The sequence below is a fragment of the Protopterus annectens genome, chromosome 15.part0 (genome assembly GCF_019279795.1).
Source record: "Protopterus annectens isolate FY-2018-M chromosome 15.part0, PAN1.0, whole genome shotgun sequence".
NCBI classification, from domain to species: Eukaryota; Metazoa; Chordata; order Ceratodontiformes; family Protopteridae; genus Protopterus; species Protopterus annectens.
The window spans coordinates 200,338,128-200,362,468 of record NC_056749.1 but is presented as its reverse complement, the minus strand read 5'-3'; the positions used below and the strand labels follow the sequence as shown (position 1 = coordinate 200,362,468).

General features: G+C 40.0%; 1 protein-coding gene across 2 annotated transcripts in view; it reads right to left on the bottom strand.

Moving 5' to 3' along the window:
• LOC122790119 (rho GTPase-activating protein 20-like) overlaps positions 1 to 24,341 on the bottom strand; it is an 872,483-nt gene that overhangs the window by 205,165 nt on the left and 642,977 nt on the right. For both annotated transcript variants that reach the window (XM_044057693.1, XM_044057694.1), the window contains exon 5: positions 6,675 to 6,716. In XM_044057693.1, coding sequence (XP_043913628.1) covers positions 6,675 to 6,716 — 42 coding nt within the window. The remainder of the gene's footprint in view (positions 1 to 6,674; positions 6,717 to 24,341) is intronic.

Here is a 24,341-nt window from a genome sequence, read left to right as displayed (position 1 = left end):
CCTTTATTAAGGCAGTACCTCAGAGGAGCCAAAAACTTAAGGCCTCCAAGGAGATCGCCAACACCTGCATGGGACCTCAATTATGTCTTGGAAAAACTCACCTTACCTCCTTTTGAGCCAGCTGCTACTGCAGACATAAAGTTATTATCTTGGAAAACAGCTCTGCTCCTAGCAATAACTTCTGCAAGACGAGTTTCAGAGCTACAGGCTCTCATGGCTGTGGAACCCTTTATCATTTTCTATCCAGACAGGGTCTCTCTGAGAACAAACCCTGCATTTATGGTGGTATCCAGTGTAGCCCTTAACCAAACAATTCATTTGCCAACTTTTTATCCAAATCCACAGAACAAGGGGGAGAAATTCTGCATTCTTTGGATGTACACAGACAACTTAGATTCTACTTGGACAAAACTAAAGTTTTCAGAAAGACAGAGCAATTACTAGTGGCATATGCCATAGCATCACAAGGAAAGGCTATCTCCAAGCAGACTATTTCAAAGTGGATAGGTCACTGCATTCGTTTCTGCTACTCACAACATGGCAAACCAGTGCCTTAGGGCATTAGGTCACATTCAACCAGAGCTGCAGCCACTTCTGCAGCCTTTCTCAGGGGAGTACCAACCAAAGACATTTTGGAGGCTGCTACTTGGAGTTCAGTGCATACCTTTACAAAACATTACAATCTGCCTCTTTACTCTAAATCCAGGGCAGGCTTTGCCACTGCAGTTCTGCAGGGCCTCATAGCCGCTCCTAATGCAGTTTAGCTCCAGCCCCCCAACCATAGCTTTGGGACTCAACCCAAATGTAATGACTGCAACAGTGAAACACGAAGAACATAGTACAGTTGTGTACACTTACCATAAATGTAGATGTTCGAGTGTATTCACTGTTGCAGTCCAGGTTACCCACCCGCCATCCCCCTTATTTTTGCTGGAACTTATCTTTACTTCTCTAATCTATACAACCTATGTGGTGTATTTGCTTATAGAAGAAGGTAAAACTTATTTTGGTGCATGTATGTTTTATTTACCTAATTTTAGCCTACCCTTTTGGGGGCACCTGACATCTGGGGCAAGAAAAACTAAATAAAATGGCATTGGCTGCATCTTTTATATACCCCCTGACGACCTGACATTAGGGAAGAGGCGACAGCAACCGACAGAGGACCCAAGTCTTTGGAATTCAGGCTGACTGAGGGCAACCTGCCAGCAGGATAACCCAAATGTAATGACTGCAACAGTGAATACACTCGAACATCTACATTTATGGTTAAGTGCACACAACTGTACTTTCTATGCATTCATCATACCGATCACTGAGTACAATGCCCCCCTTTGGTATGTACCTAACCAGGCATATCCAACAATTGGAACATTTACAAAGGTTCCTCACTAAAAGAATACAGGGTGCAAGTAAAATGTCCTATGCAGACCAGCTCAAAGTCCTATCTCTGTATTCTGTCTCCTAAGGGCTGTTGAGAGGAGATCTATGCCGGGCATACAGATCATTGTCAGACCCCACTCTGATGGACCTCCAGCATATCCACAAAACAAAACAGCACCAGAATTACCCATTCTAAAGACACAAACCTTGCCTGTGTTATAAATAAGACCTGCTGGAGTGACAGGTATGTATCACAGAGACTCTCCTGTGTCTGGAACAGGTTCCCCATCCATGCGAAGTACAGTTCCTCCTTAACCCAATTCAAGTGCAAGTTGGACAATTGGATGGGCAGCAGGAAATTCATCCCTGGTTTGGCACCTATGTCTCTAATGGATAGAGGCATCCTGTAAATGGTTCATCTCCCAGGCTCCTGCTTGTAAATATTTCATCTCCCAAGCCCTTGGTTATTCTTATCAAGGGTACCAGAACTTGTCAGAGATTTGGAATGCATGGCTAGGCTTAAATAGGCCCTTGTGGGCATTAGCCTAGTAAACACCTATGAAACCATGAACTATGACCTTTTGTGCTTTCACTTTTATTCTATTCTATGACCAGAGAGGTAGACAGATGGTGACTATCTTTTTTGGTGGACAGGGGAGGTAGGCACTATTCCACAATAATGTTTTATCTATCCTTACAAGAATTTGTCTTCTCAAGTTATTGGGAACTAATGTTTTTGTTGCCTTTTAACATTAAGCCTTAGGTACAACTTATTACTTCCTGAAAAAAAAAAACTTGGATTTCTTTTCTTAAACATGATTTTAGTTCACGCTACCACTGGATGAAAAAGTTGGGGTAAAGTTCTAAAATGTATATCAGAGCTTCTAGGACGTTATGGCTTCTAGACTCTCTACTTAATTTAGTTGTCTCTTCCCCAGTTATTACAGAGAAGTCTTTTTGTTATTTAGGGTGTGTTGAAGGGATGAGGAAAACACTGAAGAATCAGACCAAAAGTGAAAGCAAATTTCTTTCTTTACTTATGATTCTTATTGCCTGCTCTAAGTTTATAAATGGTCTTGTACTCTCTGATTCTTCACCCAATGATTGTGTTTAATGTCTTTAGATCATGTCTATTGCATGGCAGATGAGATTTTTTTTCACAAAGACTCGAGCTTTTTCTTTCTCCTGTAGAATTGATTTGTATGCAACTTCTTTACTGACTTACCTCTGAATTTACTAAAATGCCTATGGTGGATGGGAACAACATGTTCAATACATTTATTCATGAGGGAGTAAAACTTTGAGGAGGATACAAACACAAGGGTGGCATCGCAAATGGGTTTGTCTGGTAGAATATGCCTGATCTGCTTCCCCAGGATGTCAGTAAGTAGCAATAAGGTGCCTCATAAATAATCCAAAACTGTGTTTGTTTTTTATTGAGTGGGAGGCTTGTATTAAAGACTTGGGTAACAGTCAGGTGATTTGATTTAACCTGTGATATATGCAGGGGAAAGAAATTCTTGACATAATTATAGTGAGAGGAAATCCAATTCAAGAAGTCATTTTGTATGTTTTCATTTCCATAGTGTCAATTAGATGGAACCTGCTAGTCATGTAGCCATTTTTGGGGAAGAACTTGGTGGCATTCTTACTTATGAGGTGAATTTTGGTCAGGATATTGAGGAAACTCCAAGCAGGGTTAAGTTGTACTGGTGGTTCAGATTTTGAGTGTGAGCTGCTGATGGGTTGCTGTGGACAGCCAAACTATATGAAAAGTCATATTGATGTTCTGATGAAGTGGAGCAGTTCAGTTTCATTAGAAATCCAATGAATCATTATGGATATAGTTTATGTTGCAGCATTTGGTCAGGATCAACATAGTTAGGAGCACATACATAAACTGGATTCTTCTTGAGCTATTTGGCATGTTACTGCACAGGTAGTCCTGCATGAAGCTACCTGAATATCTGAGTTTGAGCATGATCGAGTAACATTGCTGAAAGATTCTGGATAGAAGAGTGACATGAATTATTAATGTATTTAACTAGGAACAGGCCAACATCTGTGTTTCTAGCTAGGGAAAATAGTAATGGATAATTTCAGATTATGATAGAGACATTTCAGACAGCTTCCTGGAGTCCATGGCTGCAGGAAGGGCCCAAGGCTAGCTGCAAAAGAAGTGTAGAATGTTGTAACTCTTCATCTTGACTGACTTTTGTAGAACAAGTCAATCTGTTCTTAGTTAACAATGTTGCATCTTTGAAACTGTAACACTTCCGTGGTATGTATTTGTTGAGTCTAATAGACACTTAACACACAAATGTTATATAAGCAAGGAGACACCAAGGCTCTGAGCTCTTCTTGGATCATACCAGCCACTTCCTATGATGAGAAAAGTGATGAGATAGTAGCAGTTGAGCTATTTAGGAAGAGCAGAGATAAGTATGGTAAATGAGTAGCAACGTGAGCCTTCCATTAATTGCTTTTTCTTATTATTTATGGCGTGTGCAGCTACAAATATTTAACTTTTTTGTTGCCTAACTGAGAAGATGCTAATTAACTGTCACTAAGACTGTATAGCTGCTGCAAGCAATGATAGAGCCTCACTTCTTTCTATTTGTTTAATATAACAGCATTTATTGACAGGATTGAGGACTTTATCAAACTAAATAACATTCGTACACCACACTCAAGATCATATCTCTCAATTTTGCATGATTTTTTACAGAATGTTCCTGATTTTAGCTTGTGTTTTTGGCCTGTTCCTTGAAAGCCTTTTGTTTTTCTGGCACCTCATTGAGGATTGCATTCACTAAATAATCATAGCTCAAAATTCTCTGATTCCTCAGAATGTCACAACTTTGGTGTGTTCCTCATAAAATTTATGATGATCCGGCAGATCATTGATGAATGCAGTCACATATTGAGGGAGTAAAACTTTGAGGAGGATACAAAAACAAACATTTGACAGACATTTGAGTTAGAATTCATATACTTCAAAAAATGCATAATGCTGCAAAACCTCTTATTCATGCAACTTTCTGTCCATGATTTTGATCCTTTTCCCCCCACATTATTATTATTTTTTTCTTTGTCTCTTATTCTAGAGGTAGGTGATTGAGTTGTATATCAGCATGTAACACTTTTCACAAAGAATATCCAACAGCGCTGTGACATTGATAGCTGCTCATCGTTTGCTGTATTCCCTTGGCTGCCTTGTAAGACATGGATCAGGATAAGTACTCCGACGAGGGTCACAGGCATCATAGATGTATGCCTTACTGCTTCACAAATGGAAAGCGAACTTAGATTTAACATTTTCTGTTATAACCTGTTCCACATGTTTGAGAATTGTGATAGTAGCACCTAATGATATAGGTCAAAACGCTGAGCACTAATGATGGAAGAAACTGACTTTATTGTCAGATTTAGATAGACTCATGATTTCCTCTGCAGCAGTGCCTCGAATTGTATGTAGGTTAATTTTGGGTATGTGTTATGGGTACAGAGATAATTACATTGGGTTTGGATGGGTGGAAACTCCAGGATGGGTGTGGCTTTGGTATCAGACAAGTTTTGTTCTAGTGCTTGCATCAGTTTGCCAAAACTGGATCAACATCAGAGTGACAGTATATAATCTGTAGGACATGGAAAACAGGTTTTCCAAATAGTGATTATTTAAGAGTAATTTATTTTCTTTCTTTGTTTAGTGCGTACTATGACTAGACATTGGCTACCATCCTTTTTTATTTTTGTTTCTGGGTTTCACATTTATGTCATCGACCTAAAAACTGTATCTGTACAAACTGAGGAAGGGGGTTATGTAAATTAGTAATGTAAGTATTTATCATCATCACCACAAATGTTGCTTTTCTGAAATGTAGAAATACATAGTTTTGGTAATAAATTAGTAGAGCTGAAAGTGATGGCAGAAAGCAATACAGCTGACAAAACTGGCAGAGAAAGATTTTTTTTATCATGGTATTTCTTTTCTCCCTCTCTTGTCTGCCATCCAGCACCATAGTCACTTTCCACTGTGTTTGTATTCTCTACAATTCCTATCCAGTATTATGCAGTAGGACAGCCACTCCCATTGGCACTGCCATGGCGAGACACGGTTGCCCATCACCACCCACAGTTTACTACAGGTTTACCTATTAAGCCCTGCCCCATGTGTGCAAAACACACAAGTAAAGTATTGACCTGCATACATTGCTGTACATGTCTTTGGCTCAGCCTAAGCCTCTCTCAGGAGGTGCTGTGATCCTCTTACAGCACATTAACTACTACTGTTCTTGCGAAGGATCAGGGTTTCCCTTTAAGCCTTAACTCCCTCTGCACACTCATTAGCATCTAAATGGTTATAATCTAATGGGTTGTCATACAGTGGTTGTTTGCAAAGCACTCCGTGCCTCAAAATGACATGATCAATTGGCCCTGTAAACAAGCACCTCCATACATTCCCTAGTCTCCATATAGGATTTTACTAGAGTTTGCTTGTAAGGACAACACACTCTTTCCTTCATCCTGCTTAAGCCTTATCATTCCTCTCCTTACCCACATCAGCTCTATAAGGTGCCCCAGCCACTTGTCACACTTAAGTCACCTGGGTCATAGTCAAAACTTAACCCTCTAGAGAAATGGGACTGCCTTGAGATGTTTCCAAAGTTTACATGCTAGTATACATTTTTCTCAACTAGGAATTAATTTATCAGGGAAATGTCCTTAAATATATTTATCTAAAAAGTATACATAACATGGCCAAATGTTTTTATACTGTCCAAAAGTTTGTATACTGAAAATAAATAAAATTGGTTCAGTGAGATTAATAAGGCAAAGCATATACATTAAAACCAATTAAATGTTAATCTGAGAAGCATATATGCTTTTAAAAATTAGACCCAGTCATACAGAAATAAATCCTTCCATAAAAGAGCAAGACACATTTCAATTATGGTTTTGTACTGTAGCAATTCAACATTCAAAAATATATACTTACTTGTCCAGTCAACATTTATCAAACTATGGCAGGTAACACCAATAAAATGCTTTGAAAACATTATTATGATTTCAAATGTATTATAATTCGGAATTCTGTTGCAATTCCATGAGTATTTCAAGCTAAATTCAAACATGTTTCTTGTATCGTGTGTGAAGAACATTATTATCTTAACAAACTATGATCTTTCAACTACAATAGCATCAAACTTTTCATCAACAATGGAGCACTGTTTCTACAAAATCAAGAAAATGTATTAGAATGACAAAATAGTGTTGTTACCCATACTTACCACTGAAGAGCTGAAAACCATTTCTCCTTTGCTTCCGATGTACTAAAATAGGACAGAGGACAAAGTAAAAATTAAAAAATAAACAAGGATCCAATGGAAGTTGGTCATTGTTCAGGCAATTGAGCTATTTCCAAATAAACCAGTGTTCCTTCCTGGAACTGAAACGAATGCACAATCATTTCCTGCTTATGTTTTACTATAACAAAAGGAGCTGTTAGCTGTGATGAGCTTTTAACTGTACTCTGCTACAATCATCGGTAGGGGGGGGGGGGCAGGAAAGAGAAATATCCTTAGGCTTGCTCTTCTAAGTAGCTGCACAAGTTACTTGAAATTATTTTTGAAAGAAGACAGTGTATTTCTGCATCACTTATATACTCTGAATAAAAAACTGGAAAGCCAGCTGTAGTGGGTGACACTCAGTAATAAGGTAACACATCTCCATAGTCATGTTCTAGCCTTGTGCTATTCACAAGACGAATGTCATAATATGATTTCTTTAAACTTTAGCATTCACTGACCAGACATTTAGGATTTTTCACTCTCACTTTCACTTAAGGCTATAGTAACTGATAGGTATAACACTTACCACATGTGCCAGGATGTCATATGTTCTGCAAATCTATGGGAAGTTACTGTTGAAACGCTTCCATAATTATAGTTTGCCACTTTATCTTGCATACTGCAGTATCACCATCTGAGACATTTATTGGGTGCCTGCTGTGTTTCCCAGTACTGGTATCTACGACCCTTGGCATGTCGGGGATTGCAAATGTAAATGGGGGGGATATATATTATATCATATTATGTTATATTATATTCTATATACTAAGTCTAAGCTTGATGATTCTTTGAGTATTCAACCTACTCTGAAATACAGTGACCTTGGTGTTACTATATATTGCAGGGGTGGTTGGAGTAAGAGGGGGCTGAACCCCAACACCAAATACTTTTGTTTGGGTACAACAAGTCATGGAATTCTTTATTAAGGGGATTGAATCATAGTTTCATTTTCATTATAGCAGTGACCACACTTTTAGCCCTGACTCTTGTGATAAGGAGCACTTTTTATCGATTATCGAAACATAAATGAGATTTATCTGCCTAAAGAGTTTTGCATAATGAAGACTGTGACTAGTCACATGACCGTTGCCATGTTATGGAAAGTGTTTTCATTTTATTTTTGTATAGGTACTCTTCCTTTTCCAGCTGACTGCAAAGATTCCCCAACATCAGGAAAGGGGATGGAAAACATTAGGGACCATACCACAAAGCCAAGAGAGAATGCAGCATGGTATTTCATGCTATATGAAAAATAAAATTTACCCAGCCTTGAAACATCTGTGCTTCATGCATTAACAGGATAATCCCGCATTTGAGAGCTTTTTAAGTGATATGTCAAATATATTTTTCCATTCATACAGGAAGCTAGCATAGGCTAATGGAATGCAGACACTTGCTTTTATTTAACACAACTATTTCAAGTATCTTCTGGACATTTACTAAAGTCTTTGAACCTTTGATTCACAGTTGAATGAACAATGAATACATTTATTCTGTTGTATGTCACTGACACCTCCCTTATGTATTTTACAGCATCTACAAAACTGCAAAAATAATAAGAGCTGAGTAATTCAATGCTTTTTAGCTGTTAATGACTTATAATACCAGGTTTAGCTGTGGATCATTGTGAAGCAAATATTAACTGAGTGTTAGCACAATATTCTTGAGTTTACAAAAGTCTTAGCAAAGCAAATTTAGCAAGTAAGAAACTATTTAGGTTACCTCTCACTGGTGTGTGACATTTGTGCAAATGTGACATATAAACTTTGTGTCCTTGTCATTTTGATCATGGCCATCTTTTGATTAATGCTGAAGTTTCCTTGACAACCTTTTAAAAACTATTTTCACTTCCTTACCATAATACTTAGCAGATCCATGTTTTTTATTGTTAATATTTAAACAACTGCATGAGACCATTGCCTACAGTGCTTTGACTGCCCACTTCTGCTATGACTCAGTTGTTTTCTTCTTGGTGTGGAACCACCTAACTCTCCAAAACTGTTCATGAATTCAACCTGAAGAAAAAAAAATTGGGGGGGGGGCATATTCCCCTGCAATCAAAGGATAAGAGAATGGAATGCAAAACGGAATGCACATGGGATGAAACTAAGCACAGATAAGATGGTGGTAATGGCAGCAAATTGGGGAAATCAGAAGAAACTGAGACAAGAGATAGAATGGAAAATAGCGGAACACGAAAACAGCTTCAAATATCTGGGAGGGATGATTGAGGAGAAGAAGTCTAAAAGAAGCGGTCAAAGCTAGAATCAGAGGGGCTGCAGCCAACTGTCATAGTGTCAGTTGTAGTCTGACAGAAGAATGCCAAAGAAGCTGAAAAATAAGGTGTACTGGACAGAGGTGCGAACAGAACTGTATGTTACAGAAACCTGGGCAGTAAAGTCAGAATAGTTGAAGAAGCTAGAGGTGATGGAAATTAAGTGCCTGAGAAGGGTGGCAGGATGCACATTGTGGGATAGATGAAGAAATGAGGACATAAGAGCAGAAACCAAAGTAGCTCCAATTGCAGAAAAGATCAAAGAGAACTGATTACAGCGGTTTGGACACATGCAGAAAAGCAGAAGACAATCTGGTGAGGAAGATTTGGGACAGACAGGAAGAAGGTAAGAGGAAGCGAGGACATCCAGCAAAGCGATGGATGGATAGTGAGAAAGAAGGTCTGTGACCATCAAAACTGAGTATTGAAGAAGGCAGGAGTGTGGCACTGAATTGATAAAGTTGGCAACAGTTGACACGATACCCCAACCTCATGTAGAAAAAATGATGATGATACTTCCCTGCACACCTATATTGGGCAAGTCCCCACACCCCACAAACTTGTTTATACCAACTCCACAGACAAACCAACATGAAAAAAGGAAATGTTGGAAAACAAATGAACTATTCATGGAGCACACTTAGAAAACCATGCCTGCAGATATCACCTCTGTAAAACATCAATCAGGGAGTTTAGTGCTGGGAAACTGAACTTTGCCAGATGGAATGTCATTCATTTTGCACTCAACAGGAGATGTATGGAAACCTTAACTTACTTTACTTCTCGGAAATCATATAATATCCATTTTATGACATCACGGATCTCTCTCCAGGATTCATGCCACAGATTTATCTGCAACTTCATTAAATATGACAAAATGAGGCAAAACAACAAAAATGCCACAAATTTTGCCAGTATACAAAGCAAAATAATATTCTTCTAAAACCTTAAGTAATGTTTTACTACTCACACTCAATACCAGAGCCAGAAAATCCACAGGAGCAGTTCAGAACAAGTACAGAAATAACTACATTTTCAAAAAATATAACAAAGCCATCAAGAAGTCTTCCACAGTATAATCTTCCTGATGAGCCAGTACAAAATGCATTTTATGTACATGTTGCATTAAAGACCATGACTGAAAGTAAAAGTCATAAATCATATAGCAGAAAGTACAATTTTTGCAGGGAGGTGTGCTGCTCTGCACCCTGGAATATATGCAGATTTCTAAAAAAAAAAAAAAAAAAAAAAAAACTGTTAAATACCAGACAAGGGAAATGGTATTCATTGTATTTTCCTTGTTATAATTTATTTGTATGAAACAGTACACTTGTAATTCATAGATCATAATGTATTAAGGCTAAAATATACCTTCCTAGGAAGCCTAGGCAAAAAATCTGATCACTTGTATATAACTTGTTTGTACATATGTCAAAATGTTCATCTATTTATTTCATTGTTTTTTTTTTCTTAGGGTGATCTAACTATGTTTATGTTCAAATTTGTACTAACATGTTTTGGGAGTGTCACTTGGTATTGCTACTTCTATTTTGTTACCTATGTAATCTTTAATTTTTTTATGTATCTGAGATTTTCTCCTCTGGTCTCCACTGAAAACTGGCCTCTGACCCAGCTGGACCAACCTGGTTAACAAATGTCAATAAATAAAATAAAAGGACATGAACTGCAGACGACAAACATGCAAGGTTGATGTCCTCGAATGGATACTTTTTGGACCAGTTTCATATTCTTTCAATGAAAACAACAACAGGAGAGGACATGACACACACTCCTGTTGGAGTCCTATAATCACCTTGAATGTACTGGATCCAATTCTTGATTCTTAGATACAGGGATAAAAGGGTATGCAGTAGTAGCCCTGGAATGCAATACTGTTGCAGCACAGCCCCAAAAATATTCCTCTTAGTATTGCTGTATGCCTTTCACAGGTCCAAAAATGCATCTAACCCATTTACCATCCTAAGAGCATTCAAGCCACTAATCGATGTTAAGTTGCCAGCACTGTAGAATGTCTGCAGTTCTTACAAGTATTTAAAATAGATTCCATCAGGATGACTGAAAAATTAATATAGATGAGAGGTCTGTCGGGAAATGATGAAAGGACAATGGTCAAAATGGCCAGAATAAATGTCAGGCTGGGCTTCTAGTGAGAACATATACAGTAACAAGGAACAAACTAAAAAATGTATTGTGCATTACATAAATGTACACGTAGGCAATATGTAAACCCTAGTATGGTACTCTCAGAGATTTGGAATGGGCAAAAGCAATAATCTTAGAAATAAGAGTAATGCTGTATACCCTCTGCATTATTTCATCCACCATTCATCTGAATCTGCACCATGTCTAGTTCCCTTTTGGTCTAGTGAGCCAGTAAAGCTGTTATTTCACCCATGAAGCATAAGTGAGTAAACAGCTGCTATCTAATGTTCATTCCCTCCTCTTAAGTCCTTTCTCCTTGTGATGGTTTATGCTATCATTTACATGACTGTGCTGTGATGCATATCAATCCCAGCACAATTTTATTCTTTTTTGTACATCGACACAGAGTTTGAACAGTACAAAACTCTAGGTGAAAGATCAGTCATGAAGACCTACAAGCAACTTGGAGATTAAGATCTCTCACAGTTCCCAGGGTTCTTTCCTGACTTCCAGTCACTGCATATTACCTTTGGGTACTATTATGCATGCATGCACACACACACAAAAATAAACAACTCTGTTTAAATGGAATATAAATCCTGCATGGCAGATACATAATCTTAGTTAACACAATTGGCTAGGTAGGCATGTGGAACATTTAATAATGCCTGTATTTATTTTCATGTGGTATGCTTGTTTCATAATATACTTTACTGACTTATTTAGATCTCTCTAAGATATTATGCCATACATTTTTAATTAGACTAGAGACAGTCTGTAGGATACATTGACATATGTCAAGCAGATTTTCTGCACAACATTCAGTCCCTAGGCTACTAATTAGATGATGATAGTGGATCCCGAAATTCATCACTTATTGAATCCAAACGTCAGACTAAAAAGAAACACAATGCTTGAGATTTATTATGTCCTGCAAGGTCAGCAGGTTTCTTTGGCTCTAGTCTTTGTTAAGAGAATTGTTTATTGAATGTTTAGCAGCTGTATTTCTTAGGGCTGCCAGGATATTAACATGCCCTAAGATACTGGTGTTATTGTATGCTGAAATTTTTTTTGGGGGGGGCGGTATGATTTATGATTGCTTAAACAATTTGTCCAGAGAGTAGAGTTTGGAAATGTTAGTCTTTTGGACAGTATAATGTTCCTCTGATATTATGGGAATCAGATGATTCAGTCATTAGATTTATATATAATAACTAATAAATGGCTTGATGAAATGGATAAACAAGGATAATGAGTCAGCAGAGGATGGAGTAGTAAATGAAAAATTAGTTTAGAAGAAAAAGGCTTTCTTGGTGTGATACCAGAAAACTGTTTTAATTCTGTGCCAGAGCACTGCAAACAATTTTAACAGCATAGTTCCAATTTACTGTACAGCTGAACTGTATTCCTGTTGTATTGTGCTGTTTTTGTATCACTCCCTGCTTTTCTCTCCATCCAACTTCTTCTGCTGATCTTTATATTTATCCATGTTCTGCTACTGTTCACTGAATACTTCAGCTGTTTCTTTGCAGTAAATCCTAGATGTATCCCTGTGCTGTATGGGTTCAGAGGGCAAAACCTCGTGTCTACTCATTTATAGGTTTGTGAATTTTATCTGCTTTTACTGTATTTGTGTTTCTTCCTACTTTATTTTGCTTTTGCGTCATCTTAAAAGTACTCAATTGTATTTATTACTGCTTGGTGTAACTCATTCTAAGCCTTTTAGTTTAAGCACTTGGGCTTCAGACCAGTTTTACATTAAGAAGGTTTGTGGTCTGCACTGTAGTGGCAGAACAGGTAGCTTACATCCTTCTAAGTTGGGAACTGCTGATTGAGGGCTCAGTGTCTGCTATTCTAAAAGTGTATTAATTCTGGTTTAAGCACTTGGGCTTCAGGCCAGTTATTTTACATTAAGAGGGTTCGTGGTCTGCACTCTTGTGGGAGGATAGGCTGGACTCTGCCCTTCTGAGCTGGGAATTTCTGGTTAAAGGCTTATAGTGCCTGCATATTTGAACTGCTTCTTACTGAAATAGGTACACCTTGTTTGCTGTAGCATAGACTAGATCCAGGCCTGCTGAATCTAGCTTTGTTTGTATAACTTGAACACTAATCCAGACATATTTTAAAATATTCAATTGTATTTATTACTGCTTGGTAGTAACTTGATTAAAGTGTAGCTATCATTCTAAGTCTTTTGGATTAAGCACTTGGGCTTCAGACCAGTTGTTTTACATTAGGAAGGTTTGTGGCCTGCACTGTGGTGGCAGGACAGGTAGCTTACATCCTTCTAAGTTGGGAACTGCTGATTGAGGGCTCAGTGTCTGTTATTCTAAAAGTGTATTAGTTCTGGTTTAAGTACTTGGGCTTCAGGCCAGTTATTTTACATTAAGAAGGTTCGTGGTCTGCACTTTTGTGGGAGGAGAGGCTGGACTCTGCCCTTCTGAGCTGGGAATTTCTGGTTAAAGGCTTATAGTGCCTGCATATTTGAACTGTTTCTTACTGAAATTGGTACACCTTGTTTGTTGTAGCATAGACTAGATCCAGGCCTGCTGAATCTAGCTTTGTTTGTTTGCTTATTTCCCTGAAACGCTAATTCCACCTATAACATGGCTTTTCAGTGCTTCTGTAGATCCCTAGTGATATCTGCATTGCTTACTGTACTTATTTCCTTGTTTCACTTGAAAGAAAGTTACTGTTTGTTGTTTTTGCATTTAAGTTACCTGTAACACATTGCATTTAAGTTAGCTGGCACTTGCTCACTAAAGCAATTATATAAGTCAGCACTAAATAATTAAAAGCACTACACCCCCACAAACTCCCCTTGAGTACCTTGTTCCCCATTGGCCCTTTTTTTCAATTATAAAGGAATTCCCAATACTATTCTAGCATGTCCAAAGGTCAGTTGTCAATCTCCTCTCCGGTCCAGCTGGTGAATCTGGGAATCTTGAGGCAATGTTACAACTGCCTCATGTACACAGACAACCCTCTCCTCCTCCCAACAAATTCCAACACATGTGAGAGATGCAACCATATAGCCAAACTGCAGGCTAAGCTCTCTCAACTCAGTACTGGCGTAACCAGTCAGGAGGAGAAGGAAACCACACTCACTACAATTCCAGTCTCACATAGACCTACCACGACAGCAAACCAAACACATAAACACACAAAAACATACTCGGAGGCTCTAAATAAAAATCTGCCTAAGCAGCAGAGACCTCCAAAGCAGACACCCAAGCAACCGCTACCCCAAAACAAAACACGTGCAGCACATAGCTCACAAAGCCAGTGTGCCGAACAGTCACAGCCCTTAAGGCCAAACAACACACCTGATACACTTGCAATAGGTGACTCTATCGTCAGGCACACTGACGTCCCACTCACCAGGCTGAACAAGGAGGAGGTCACAGTGAGCTGCCTGTCGGGCGCTAGGATCCGCCACATAACACAAGCACTCAGGTCACTCCAAGGCAAGTACAAATATGACTCAGTCATTGTCCATGCTGGTGTGAATGACCTGAGACGTACATCCCTGGACTACATGAAAAGAGACATAGAGGAGCTCTCTGAGCATGTAGCCCAGGCCGGTATGACCCTGACCTTGAGTAGCATCTTATCCTCACCACGAATGATGCCACAATATGAAGACAAGATGATCAATTTCAACAATTGGCTTAAGTACTGGTGTCATTCAAAGGGGATCCAATGCCTGTCAGCCTGGGATGACATGCTCGACAAGCCACGATGCTTCGCTAGGGACGGCTTGCACCTGTCACCCCTGGGCTTTCGGATATTGGCAAAGGCTCTTGCTACCCCCATAGTGCCTTTTTTAGGCAAGGCTCAAAAGACAAACCCACCTCCATAGGTATCACAAGGGATAAGAAACTAAGAGTAATGCTACTCAACGCCAGAAGTCTAAACCTCAAGATGCACGCACTCAAAACTCTCCTCAGCATGGAGAACATCGATATCTGTGCAGTAACAGAAACCTGGTTCAAGGCTCCAGAGCACTACCAGGTTATACCTCATACCATCCTTTTCGGCCACAAAACTTGGACTGAACCACAAAAGGAGGGGGGAGTATCAATATTTGTCAAAAATACCCACACCTCCAGGTTGGTGGCACAACACGAAGCATCAGAGACTATCCATGTGCAACTAACAGTGGGTAAAACTGCCTTCCAGTTTATAGCCTGCTACAGACCACCCTCCCAAACCCAGGAACCCCACTCAGCCTTCCTGAGAACACTGGAAAATATGAAGGTCTCTCCAAACACCATTATATTGGGCGACTTCAACTACCCAAACATAGACTGGGAGCATTACTCTAGCTCCAACACCCTAGCCCAAAGGTTCCTAGAATTTATAAACTCAAATGCTATGGAACAACTTGTTACCACTCCCACAAGAGGGGAAAACATACTGGATCTGATCATCACCAACATGGGGACTCTATGCTCCAGACCAGAAGTGTATCCCTCACTGGCAAGATCAGACCATAAACTAATCTCACTGGATATTCACATCCCGACCCCACCCCCTGCCCAGAAAACCACAGTGAAAAACTTCTCTAAAGCAAATTTCACACTCCTCAAAACCGAGGTGGAATCCTTCAAAGCCCCGGCCTGTGGAAAATACGCCCAGACCGCAGAATCCTTTATAAATGCATTCTATGAACACCTTCAGGAATGCATGGATCATGCAATCCCAAATAAAACCAAGACCCAGTCCTCCAAAGGCAGACGTCCTGTCTGGTGGACCCCAGCCATAAACAAACTATACAATAGAAGGAGGAAGCTACTACATGATAGAGCAAAATCCCAAAAAGGGAAGGCATCTCTGATCAGTATTAGCAAAAAACTACGGGCAATCATAAAATTGTCTAAGGCCAGCTTCGAGAGAAAAATTGCACAGGACACTAAGGATAATCACAAGGCTTTCTTTAGTTATGTTAGGAACCTGGGTGGGAATTCCCAGATATTCTCAGAATTAGTCCAAAATGACAAAAAATACACCGAACCCACAGACATTGCCAACATCCTAGCTGACAGGTTCAGTGCAAACTCCCCCCCCTCCCCACCAAAAGGGCAAATATCTATCCCACCAGAGTGCTGCCCCCATGACATCTCAGATGCTCAGGTAAGAGCCGCCCTCTCCAAAGCAAAAAACTCAGCATCAATGGGACAAGATGGTGTCCCAGGCTGCGTCCTACATGAACTCCAAGAAGAGCTAAACCCAAACCTAAAACTACTGTTCAATCTCAGCCTTACTACAGGATATGTACCCAAAGAGTGGCGTACAGCAACAGTGGTCCCTCTCCACAAAGGTGGTGCCTCAACGGATTCTGGAAACTATCGCCCCATAAGCCTGACTAGCTTGGTCTGCAAAGCTATGGAAAGGATCATCATGGACCTCATAAATAAAAATATTGGGGACCTACAGACACTGGATCCTATCCAGTTCGGCTTTAAGGGCAGATCCTGCATCATAAACCTGGTCGATTTCTTTGAAACAGTCATCAAGGCCATTGACGAGGGGAAGGTGGTCCACACAGCTTGCCTGGACCTCGCAAAAGCCTTCGATACAATACCCCACTCGGGCATTATAGATAAGCTCACCAGCTTAAATATATAAACCCCTATGTCACTAGACTGGTTGCAAACTGGCTCAAGGACAGAACCCACATGGTTAGAATTGCTGGAGCCATGTCAGACTCCAAACCAGTTACAAGTGGCGTCCCACAAGGCTCAGTCCTGGGACCTCTCTTGTTCGGTATATATTTCTCAGAGGTACAGGCCAACACGGAAGGACTGTGGCTGACCAAGTTCGCAGATGACTGCAAACTGGGTGCCATAATAGACTCTCCAGCTGACACAAGCATCCTCCAAAAGGGCCTCATAGAAACAGGCAACTGGTGCCAGAGCCATGGCTCAAAGCTAAATGCCAAAAAGTGTATAGTCATCCCCTATGGCAAAAACAAAGTGGTAATCCATTAAGTACAGAAGAAGTAATTAGGGACCTGGGGACCCAAGTTGATAGCCATCTCTCATTTGACAACCACGTGGCCAAAGTGGTTAGAAAAACATTTTATACAGCCCACCTAATCATAAAGGGATTCACATCCAGATCATGGAAGGTTATCATGCCTCTTTACTCATCAGGCCCATAATTGAGTACAATTCCCCTTTTGGGATGTACCTTATCAGACACCTGCAGCAACTGGAAAGACACCAAAAGTACCTCTCCAAGAGGATCAAAGGGCTCAAACAGATGCCATATGCTGCCCAATTAAAGAAACTCCAGCTCTACTCAGTGGCATACCGCCTGCTCAGAGGCGATCTGTGCCTGACGTATAAAGCCATGTCCAACCCGGAATTAATGGACATGCTGCACCTCAGAAAATCCAATCGAGCTATGTGTTCGAGAGACTTGAACCTCAGCACTGAAATAAATAGGACATGCTGGAGGGACAGATTCATAACCCAGAGGCTCCCTTCACTCTGGAATAAAATCCCAGTCCAGGTTAGGCAGAGTCCCTCATTGACTCTATTCAAGAGGAATCTTGATGGAGTGGATGGGAGATCGTAGGTTTACCCGGGTATCACTTCTGTGTCACTGTTAGACAGAGGCACAGTATACTAACCTCGAAAAAGGGCATAGCAAAATTAATTTAAAATGGGTGACGAAAGCCAAACACACTCTGGCTAGGCTTATAAATGCCCTAGGGCAGATAGCCTAGTATGAACCTATGAACTGTGGAGCCAGATGAGGAGCTGTTAGTGGCACCAGGATCCATCATACTGTAGCTGTCATTTGAGTATTTAACAGGGGGAAATCATATTCAGTGATGTGTGTGTGTGTGCATGTCTTCTCACTCTCCCTTCCAAGGCTTACTAATAGATGTACAAATGTTTCAAGTACGGACAAATAATGCCCTTCTAGTCTGCCAATATACCAAAACAGTTGTTCCCATAGTACATGTTCAAGCGGTTCTTAAAAATATCTAACTTGGCAGTCTATTCCATTTGTTAGCTACCGTCTCAGAGAACCAATTAGTACCCTTATTATTCCTATAGAATCTGTTTTTTATTTTCTCCAAATCTTTTGGGTTTCTAATACCATGATCGGAATGGACCCCGTTCCTAAGTCGAACTATGATTAAAGTTCATGAAATTAGTATTGTTTCACTCTTTGATGTCAGCCAAAAGTGTTCTTCGCAGCACCCGCAATGTGCCCAGTAATGACTCCTCCTGCAATTGATATGGGGTTACATGTATTGGTAACCTATCTAAATACGATTGTAGATTACTTTTTGTAAGACCAGTTTCTCCTACTACTATTGGAACTGTCTGGGTATCTTTCTTCCACATTGCTCTGGTTTCTGCCTGCAGATTCTGATATTTTATGACTTTGTTTCTCTATGTGCTCAAGACACTGTAGTCACTGGGTGTGGCGATTTCAATGATCAATACACTTTCATCTTTTTTTCATGGACCACTATAACCGGTTTTCTCACATGGTTATAATGGGTGATGCCATGAGGTGTAAACTTCATCATTTTCTATGATGCTTTGTGGCTCATGTTTCCAGTGTTTTTCAGCCACTTAAGTACCATAGTGTTTGCACAATCCCTAGTCTCACAGTCTTGCCATATTATTACGACTTTCAGTATACAGTCCTGCCATTAGTATGTCACAACCAGCAATGAGGTGTGTGACCTGTTTCCAATTCGGTTTTCCAAAATCTACATTTGTCTGGTTTTCCCACATGTTCAATGGACTTTGTAAGCCAGTGAGGATGCAGCCCACTATCTTGGGCCGCCGATATTAACCTTTCATCTTTTGGTTTGAATTCACCTCTCCTTAACTATTCCTGCTTTCATTCCTGATCAACATGAGGTTCTTCTAGAAGTTTTCTATACTTGCAACTATATTTACGCATTTTCCACATTTCTTGCCTTCTCATCTGATCCTTCACCTTATATTATTTCTTTTGTTTTTTTGGCACATACAGTTGCTGCCTGATTTTTTATCTACTTCTGGTTTAATTTCCATTGCTGCTTGATGCCAATATGCTTTTGCTAGATTAAGCAGAGAAGTCATCTTAGATTTATATCCTCATGTTTCAAAACTTTCCCCATGTTTGGGTCTTGTTAGGTCAGCAGATGTGTGGAGTCCCAAAATTGCAGTTCTATACATGTAGTCAGTTTCAAGGAGGCCCATCCCACCTTCAGAATGGGAATATATAATCTTGCTATGCACTGATTTTTATAAATCATTTGTTGAGCATGAAGCAGCCTTCTTGTTTTCCTATCTAATCTATCCAACAAGTTTTGGGGCCAGTCAATCACTCCAAAACTGCAAGTTAGGACAGGAGAGGAGCAAATTGGTTTATAGCTTGGATTTTGTTCCTAGATGCCAGTGCTGTTTTTCAGGATTAATTTAAGTCTTCTTGAATATTCCTTACTATGTTTTATTCACATTTGTTTGTGTTTTATTATTGATCCTTCATCAATTCCCAAATATTTATACACTCCTTCTTGCTCAAGTTCTTTTATATTACTTTCTTGTCCCAAACTGATGTTTTCCTGGAGTTGCAGTTTTCCTGCTTTAAAGGTTGCTTTTGCACATTTATCAAGACCAAATCACATTCTTATATCATCTGAAAAAATGTTGACAACTTGCAGTTGTGCTTTCAGTTCCTCATCTGATGAGCTATACAGTTTTAAATCTTCGACAAAGAGAAGATGAAAAGTCTTTACACTTTGTTGTTTCCTAAGAGCCAGATTATAGTCATGGCCTAAGCTGTTGAGTAAGCAGTTTAATGGATTAAGGGCAAGGCAGAATAGTAATGGTGACAGAGAGTCACCGTGGAATATCCCCCATTGAATTTTTATCCCTGGGATAACAATTTGTCCTTTATCTTGGCTTAATTGCAAAGTGATCTGCCACTGTTTCATGGTCACTGTAATGTAGTCGATCAGTGTGGGGTGTATCTTATACATTTTAAGCACTCTTTTATCCATGAATGAGGGATACTATCAAATGCTTTTTTGTAGTCAATCCATGCCATACTTAGATTCTTCCCCTTTTTACAGTTCTCCTCTATGACTTTAACAACAAATGATCCTTTGTTCCATATGACTTTCTTTTATTGCCCTTTTGTTCTGTTGCCATAATTGAGTTTTCTCCTAAATAACTATAAACTCTGTCAGCATCAGTTCCAGTGTATGTTGTCAGAAGGCAAGTTATTGGTCTATAATTTTTGGGGTAGCTTGCAGGTTCGCTCTTAAGAAGGCGCATTGTTTTTTTTGTTGTTAGCCAGGTTGGTGTCTGTTCTGGGTGCACATATAAATAGTCCTTTCTCATGGCTAAATCTTTGTGCAAAGATGTTAATACTTTTAACTTGAAGCTAGGTACTGCATCTGGCTTTGGGGTTTTCCAGGCTTTTCTTAGCTTTGTTTGCGTCTCTGGCTGTTACTTCATCTCATTTCATATCTTGTACCTTTAAACTTCTTATTCTTTACTTCTATTCATTTAGAATCTTTATGTTCCACAAGTTCTTTATAGGTACTTCTCCAAATTGTATCCATTTCTTCTTTTTTGGTGGTCTTTCAATTCCTTTTACCTTATTTCCCAGTTCTCTATAAAACCTTTCTGGGTCATCAGTAAATTGCTTATAGGTTCATAGGTTGGTACTAGGCTATCGGCCCTAGGGCCTATACAAGCCTAGCCATAACAATTCCCTGGCTCTTTCTTCCCACACTATTTACTTCCCTGGACCTCTGCCTAGCAGGGCGACTGATGTGATCCCCGGGATGAATTTCCTTTCTCCCATCCAATCGTCAAGGTTCTCTTTGAAGAGAGCCAAAGAGGCGCTCTGCTTGACATGTATGGGCAGTTTATTCCAGAGCCTGGGGTGTCTCTGGGTCAGGAACCTATCCTTCCAGCATGTTTTGTTTATTGTGATGACAAGGTTTAGATCCTTGGAGTGTGTGGCTCTGAGGGATTGAGATTTCTTTAAGTGTAGCATGTCCAGCAGCTCTGGGTTTGACATGGCCTTGTATGTTAAGCAGAGATCACCTCTGAGTAGACAATATGTGACAGAGAGTATAGCTGGAGTTTAAGGCGGTCAGTGTTGGTCATCTGCTTTAGGCCTGGGATTTTTTTAGTGAGGTAGTTCTGCGGCCTTTCCAGTTGTTGCAGATGTCTTGAGAGGTACATACCAGACAGGGTGTTGTATTCTATAATGGGTCTAATGAGGGATGCGTACAGTGGGACAATGATCTCCTTTTTTCTGGATGAAAAGCCCTTAGTGATGAGGTGTGCCACATAGAAGGATTTCCTGACTGTTGTGGCGATGTGGTTATCGAAGGTAAGACCACTGTCTGCCTGTGTCCCCAAGTCTCTTATCACACTTTGTGTGTAGTGTACTGCCACTTGTGTGGTAATTCCCGGGTACATGTTTTTTCCCCAAAGGGGATAACTATACATTTTTTGGCATTGAGCTTGAGCCCATGGCTCTAGCACCAAGCGTCTGTTTCTGTAAGGCCCTTTTTTGGAGTATCCACATAATTTGGGGATTCCTTAATGGCTCCCAGTTTGCAGTCATCTGTGAACTTTGTTAGCCAGAGTCCCTTAGTGTTGGCCTGTACTTCAGAGGAGTAGATGCCAAACAAGAGCGGTCCTAGGACTGAACCCTGAGGTACTCCACTAGTCTAGAGCTGGATTTGGAGTCTGCTACTTTTACAGCGTGGGTTCTGTCAGTAAGCTAGTTGGCAAACCATCGAGTGACGTAGGGATGAATGCCCAGCTTAGTAAGTCTATCTATGATTCCAGAGTGGGGGATGGTGTCAAAGGCCTTGGTGAGGTCCAGATAGGCTATGTGGACCACCTTATCCTCGTCCATGGCTCTGGAGACTGATCTGAAGAAGTCAGTCAGGTTCAGGAGACAAGATCGGCCCTTCACAAACTCAAACTGGGTGGGATCCAGTGTTTGAAGGTTGCCAATGTCTTTGTTTATAAGTTCCATGAGAATATGCTCCATGGCCTTGCAGATCAGGCTCGTCAGACTGATGGGGCGGTAGTTCCTAGGAACCAAGGTGGATCCCCCCCTTGTGGAGTGGGATAACTGTAGCTGTGCGCCATTCAGTAGGCACGAAGCCTGAGGGTGAGGCTGTGATTAAACGTGACACTTAGGTGAGGTGCTGGTTCATTTTGTAGTTCATGTAGTACACAGCCCGGGATGTCATCTGGTTCCATGGATGCTGTATTCTTAGCTTTGGAGAGTGTCTTTTTACCTGTGTAGCCGTTATTACCAGAATTTGGTGATCTTCAGGTATTGAGATGGGCCCTTTAGGGGGTGAGAGGGGGGTGAAGTTGGCACTGAATTGATCTGCCAGGATATTGGCAATATCCTTGGGATCAGTATATTTAATGCCATTCTGTTGTAGCTCAGAGCAGATCTGAGCAATGTAGTTTAGATTCTTGACATAGTTATAGAATGCCTTGTGGTTGTCTTTGGAATCTTTGGTAATTTTATTTTCGTAACTAGCTTTGGGGGATTTTATGAGGGATCTCCGCTTTTTACTGAGCCTGGTAAGGGAGTTTTTTGCATCCTGGGATTTTTCTCTTTTCTGCAACAGTTTCTTCCTTTTGTTGTGAAGTTTATTGATGGCAGGCGATCACCAGATTGGCTTCCATTTTTTTTGGAGGAGAGCATCTTGGTTCTATTTGGGTTGGCACGATTCATGCATGAGTGGATGTGCTCGTAGAGTGCCTTAGTGATTCCGCATTCGAACTTTCAGTTCCTGTCTGCATGGGTGTCATGAAGTATGTCACTTCTGACTTGAGTAGCATGAAGTTGGCTTAGGAAAAGTTTTATGGAGGTTTCCTTACTGGGGGGGTGGGATGTGGGTATTAAGGGTGATTAGCTTATGGTCAGACCTGACCAACGAGGGGGTTGACCATAGGTGTGGAGCATCAATTTCTCATGTTGGTAATGACCAGGTCTAGGATATTAGAGCCCCTAGTGGGACTATGGATTAGTTAATCCAGGGCATTGGAATTTATGAATTCCAAGAACCGTTGGGCAAAGGTGTTGGAACATGAGTAGTTTTCCCATTTAATGGCAGAGTAGTTGAAATCACCCAGTATTGGGGTGTTTGGTTGTATCTTAATATTTTCCAGTATGTTTAGAAAGGTGTAGTGGAAAATTGCCATAATTGAATTTTCTTCTAAATAACTATATTATATGTATTATTTTGTACTTTTCCTTTATATTTATCTGTGTATCTTCCAAGTTTTTCTCCCTGTATTAAAATTTTTAGTTTATTTGCAATAGTTCATGATAGATCATGGTCTGTTCTACTATTGGACATTGCTTTTATCATATCTATCTTTCTTAATATTTTTGTTGATCTATTCCATCTTCTGTAGTCTTCTAACAGTGACATTTCTTGTCTTAATTGCTTTATAATTTTCTCTATTCAATATTTCCATGATGGTATTTGATTTTTCCACTTCCTTTCTCTCACTACCCTGTATTCTTGTGGTAGAACTTTATCAGTTATTAATTTAGCTGCACAGTAATATATCCTGTTTACTTTTGTTATATCGCATGGATCTCTATGAACAGTCCTAATTACTGTGTTTATTTGTTTTATCAGACTTCTGCAGTCTATTTCTTTCATTGATCCTGATATACTTATCCATGTCTGTTAAATAAAACAATTCTTCTCTTAACTCATTTTCTTCCAAACTGAGAGCACATCCCTTGTTTTCCCGTTCCTGTGGGCATTCTATAGAAGGTTCTGTAGGATCTTCCTGTGACACATTCTCATCAATTTCAACCTGTTCTGTCCATCCCTCTATCATATGGGAACTCACTGGCCTATCACTCCCCAACATTGACTGCATCAGTTTCCTGTTCCTTCCCTCACTGTCTAGCTTTGAGTGAATGTTTATACTGGTTTCCTCTGGAAGGCTCTAAATTATCTTCATGTGGCACCTGACCAATTGCTTCCTGTTCCACTGGTTTCCTCTTAATTTGGGTATCTATTACTCTATCCTGTTGTAGTACTTTCTGAATTAGATTTTCTGCACTAAATCCTTCACTTTGCAGGTACTCCATATCCTCAGTTTCTATTTCTTTAACTTCTCCATTACTTATCT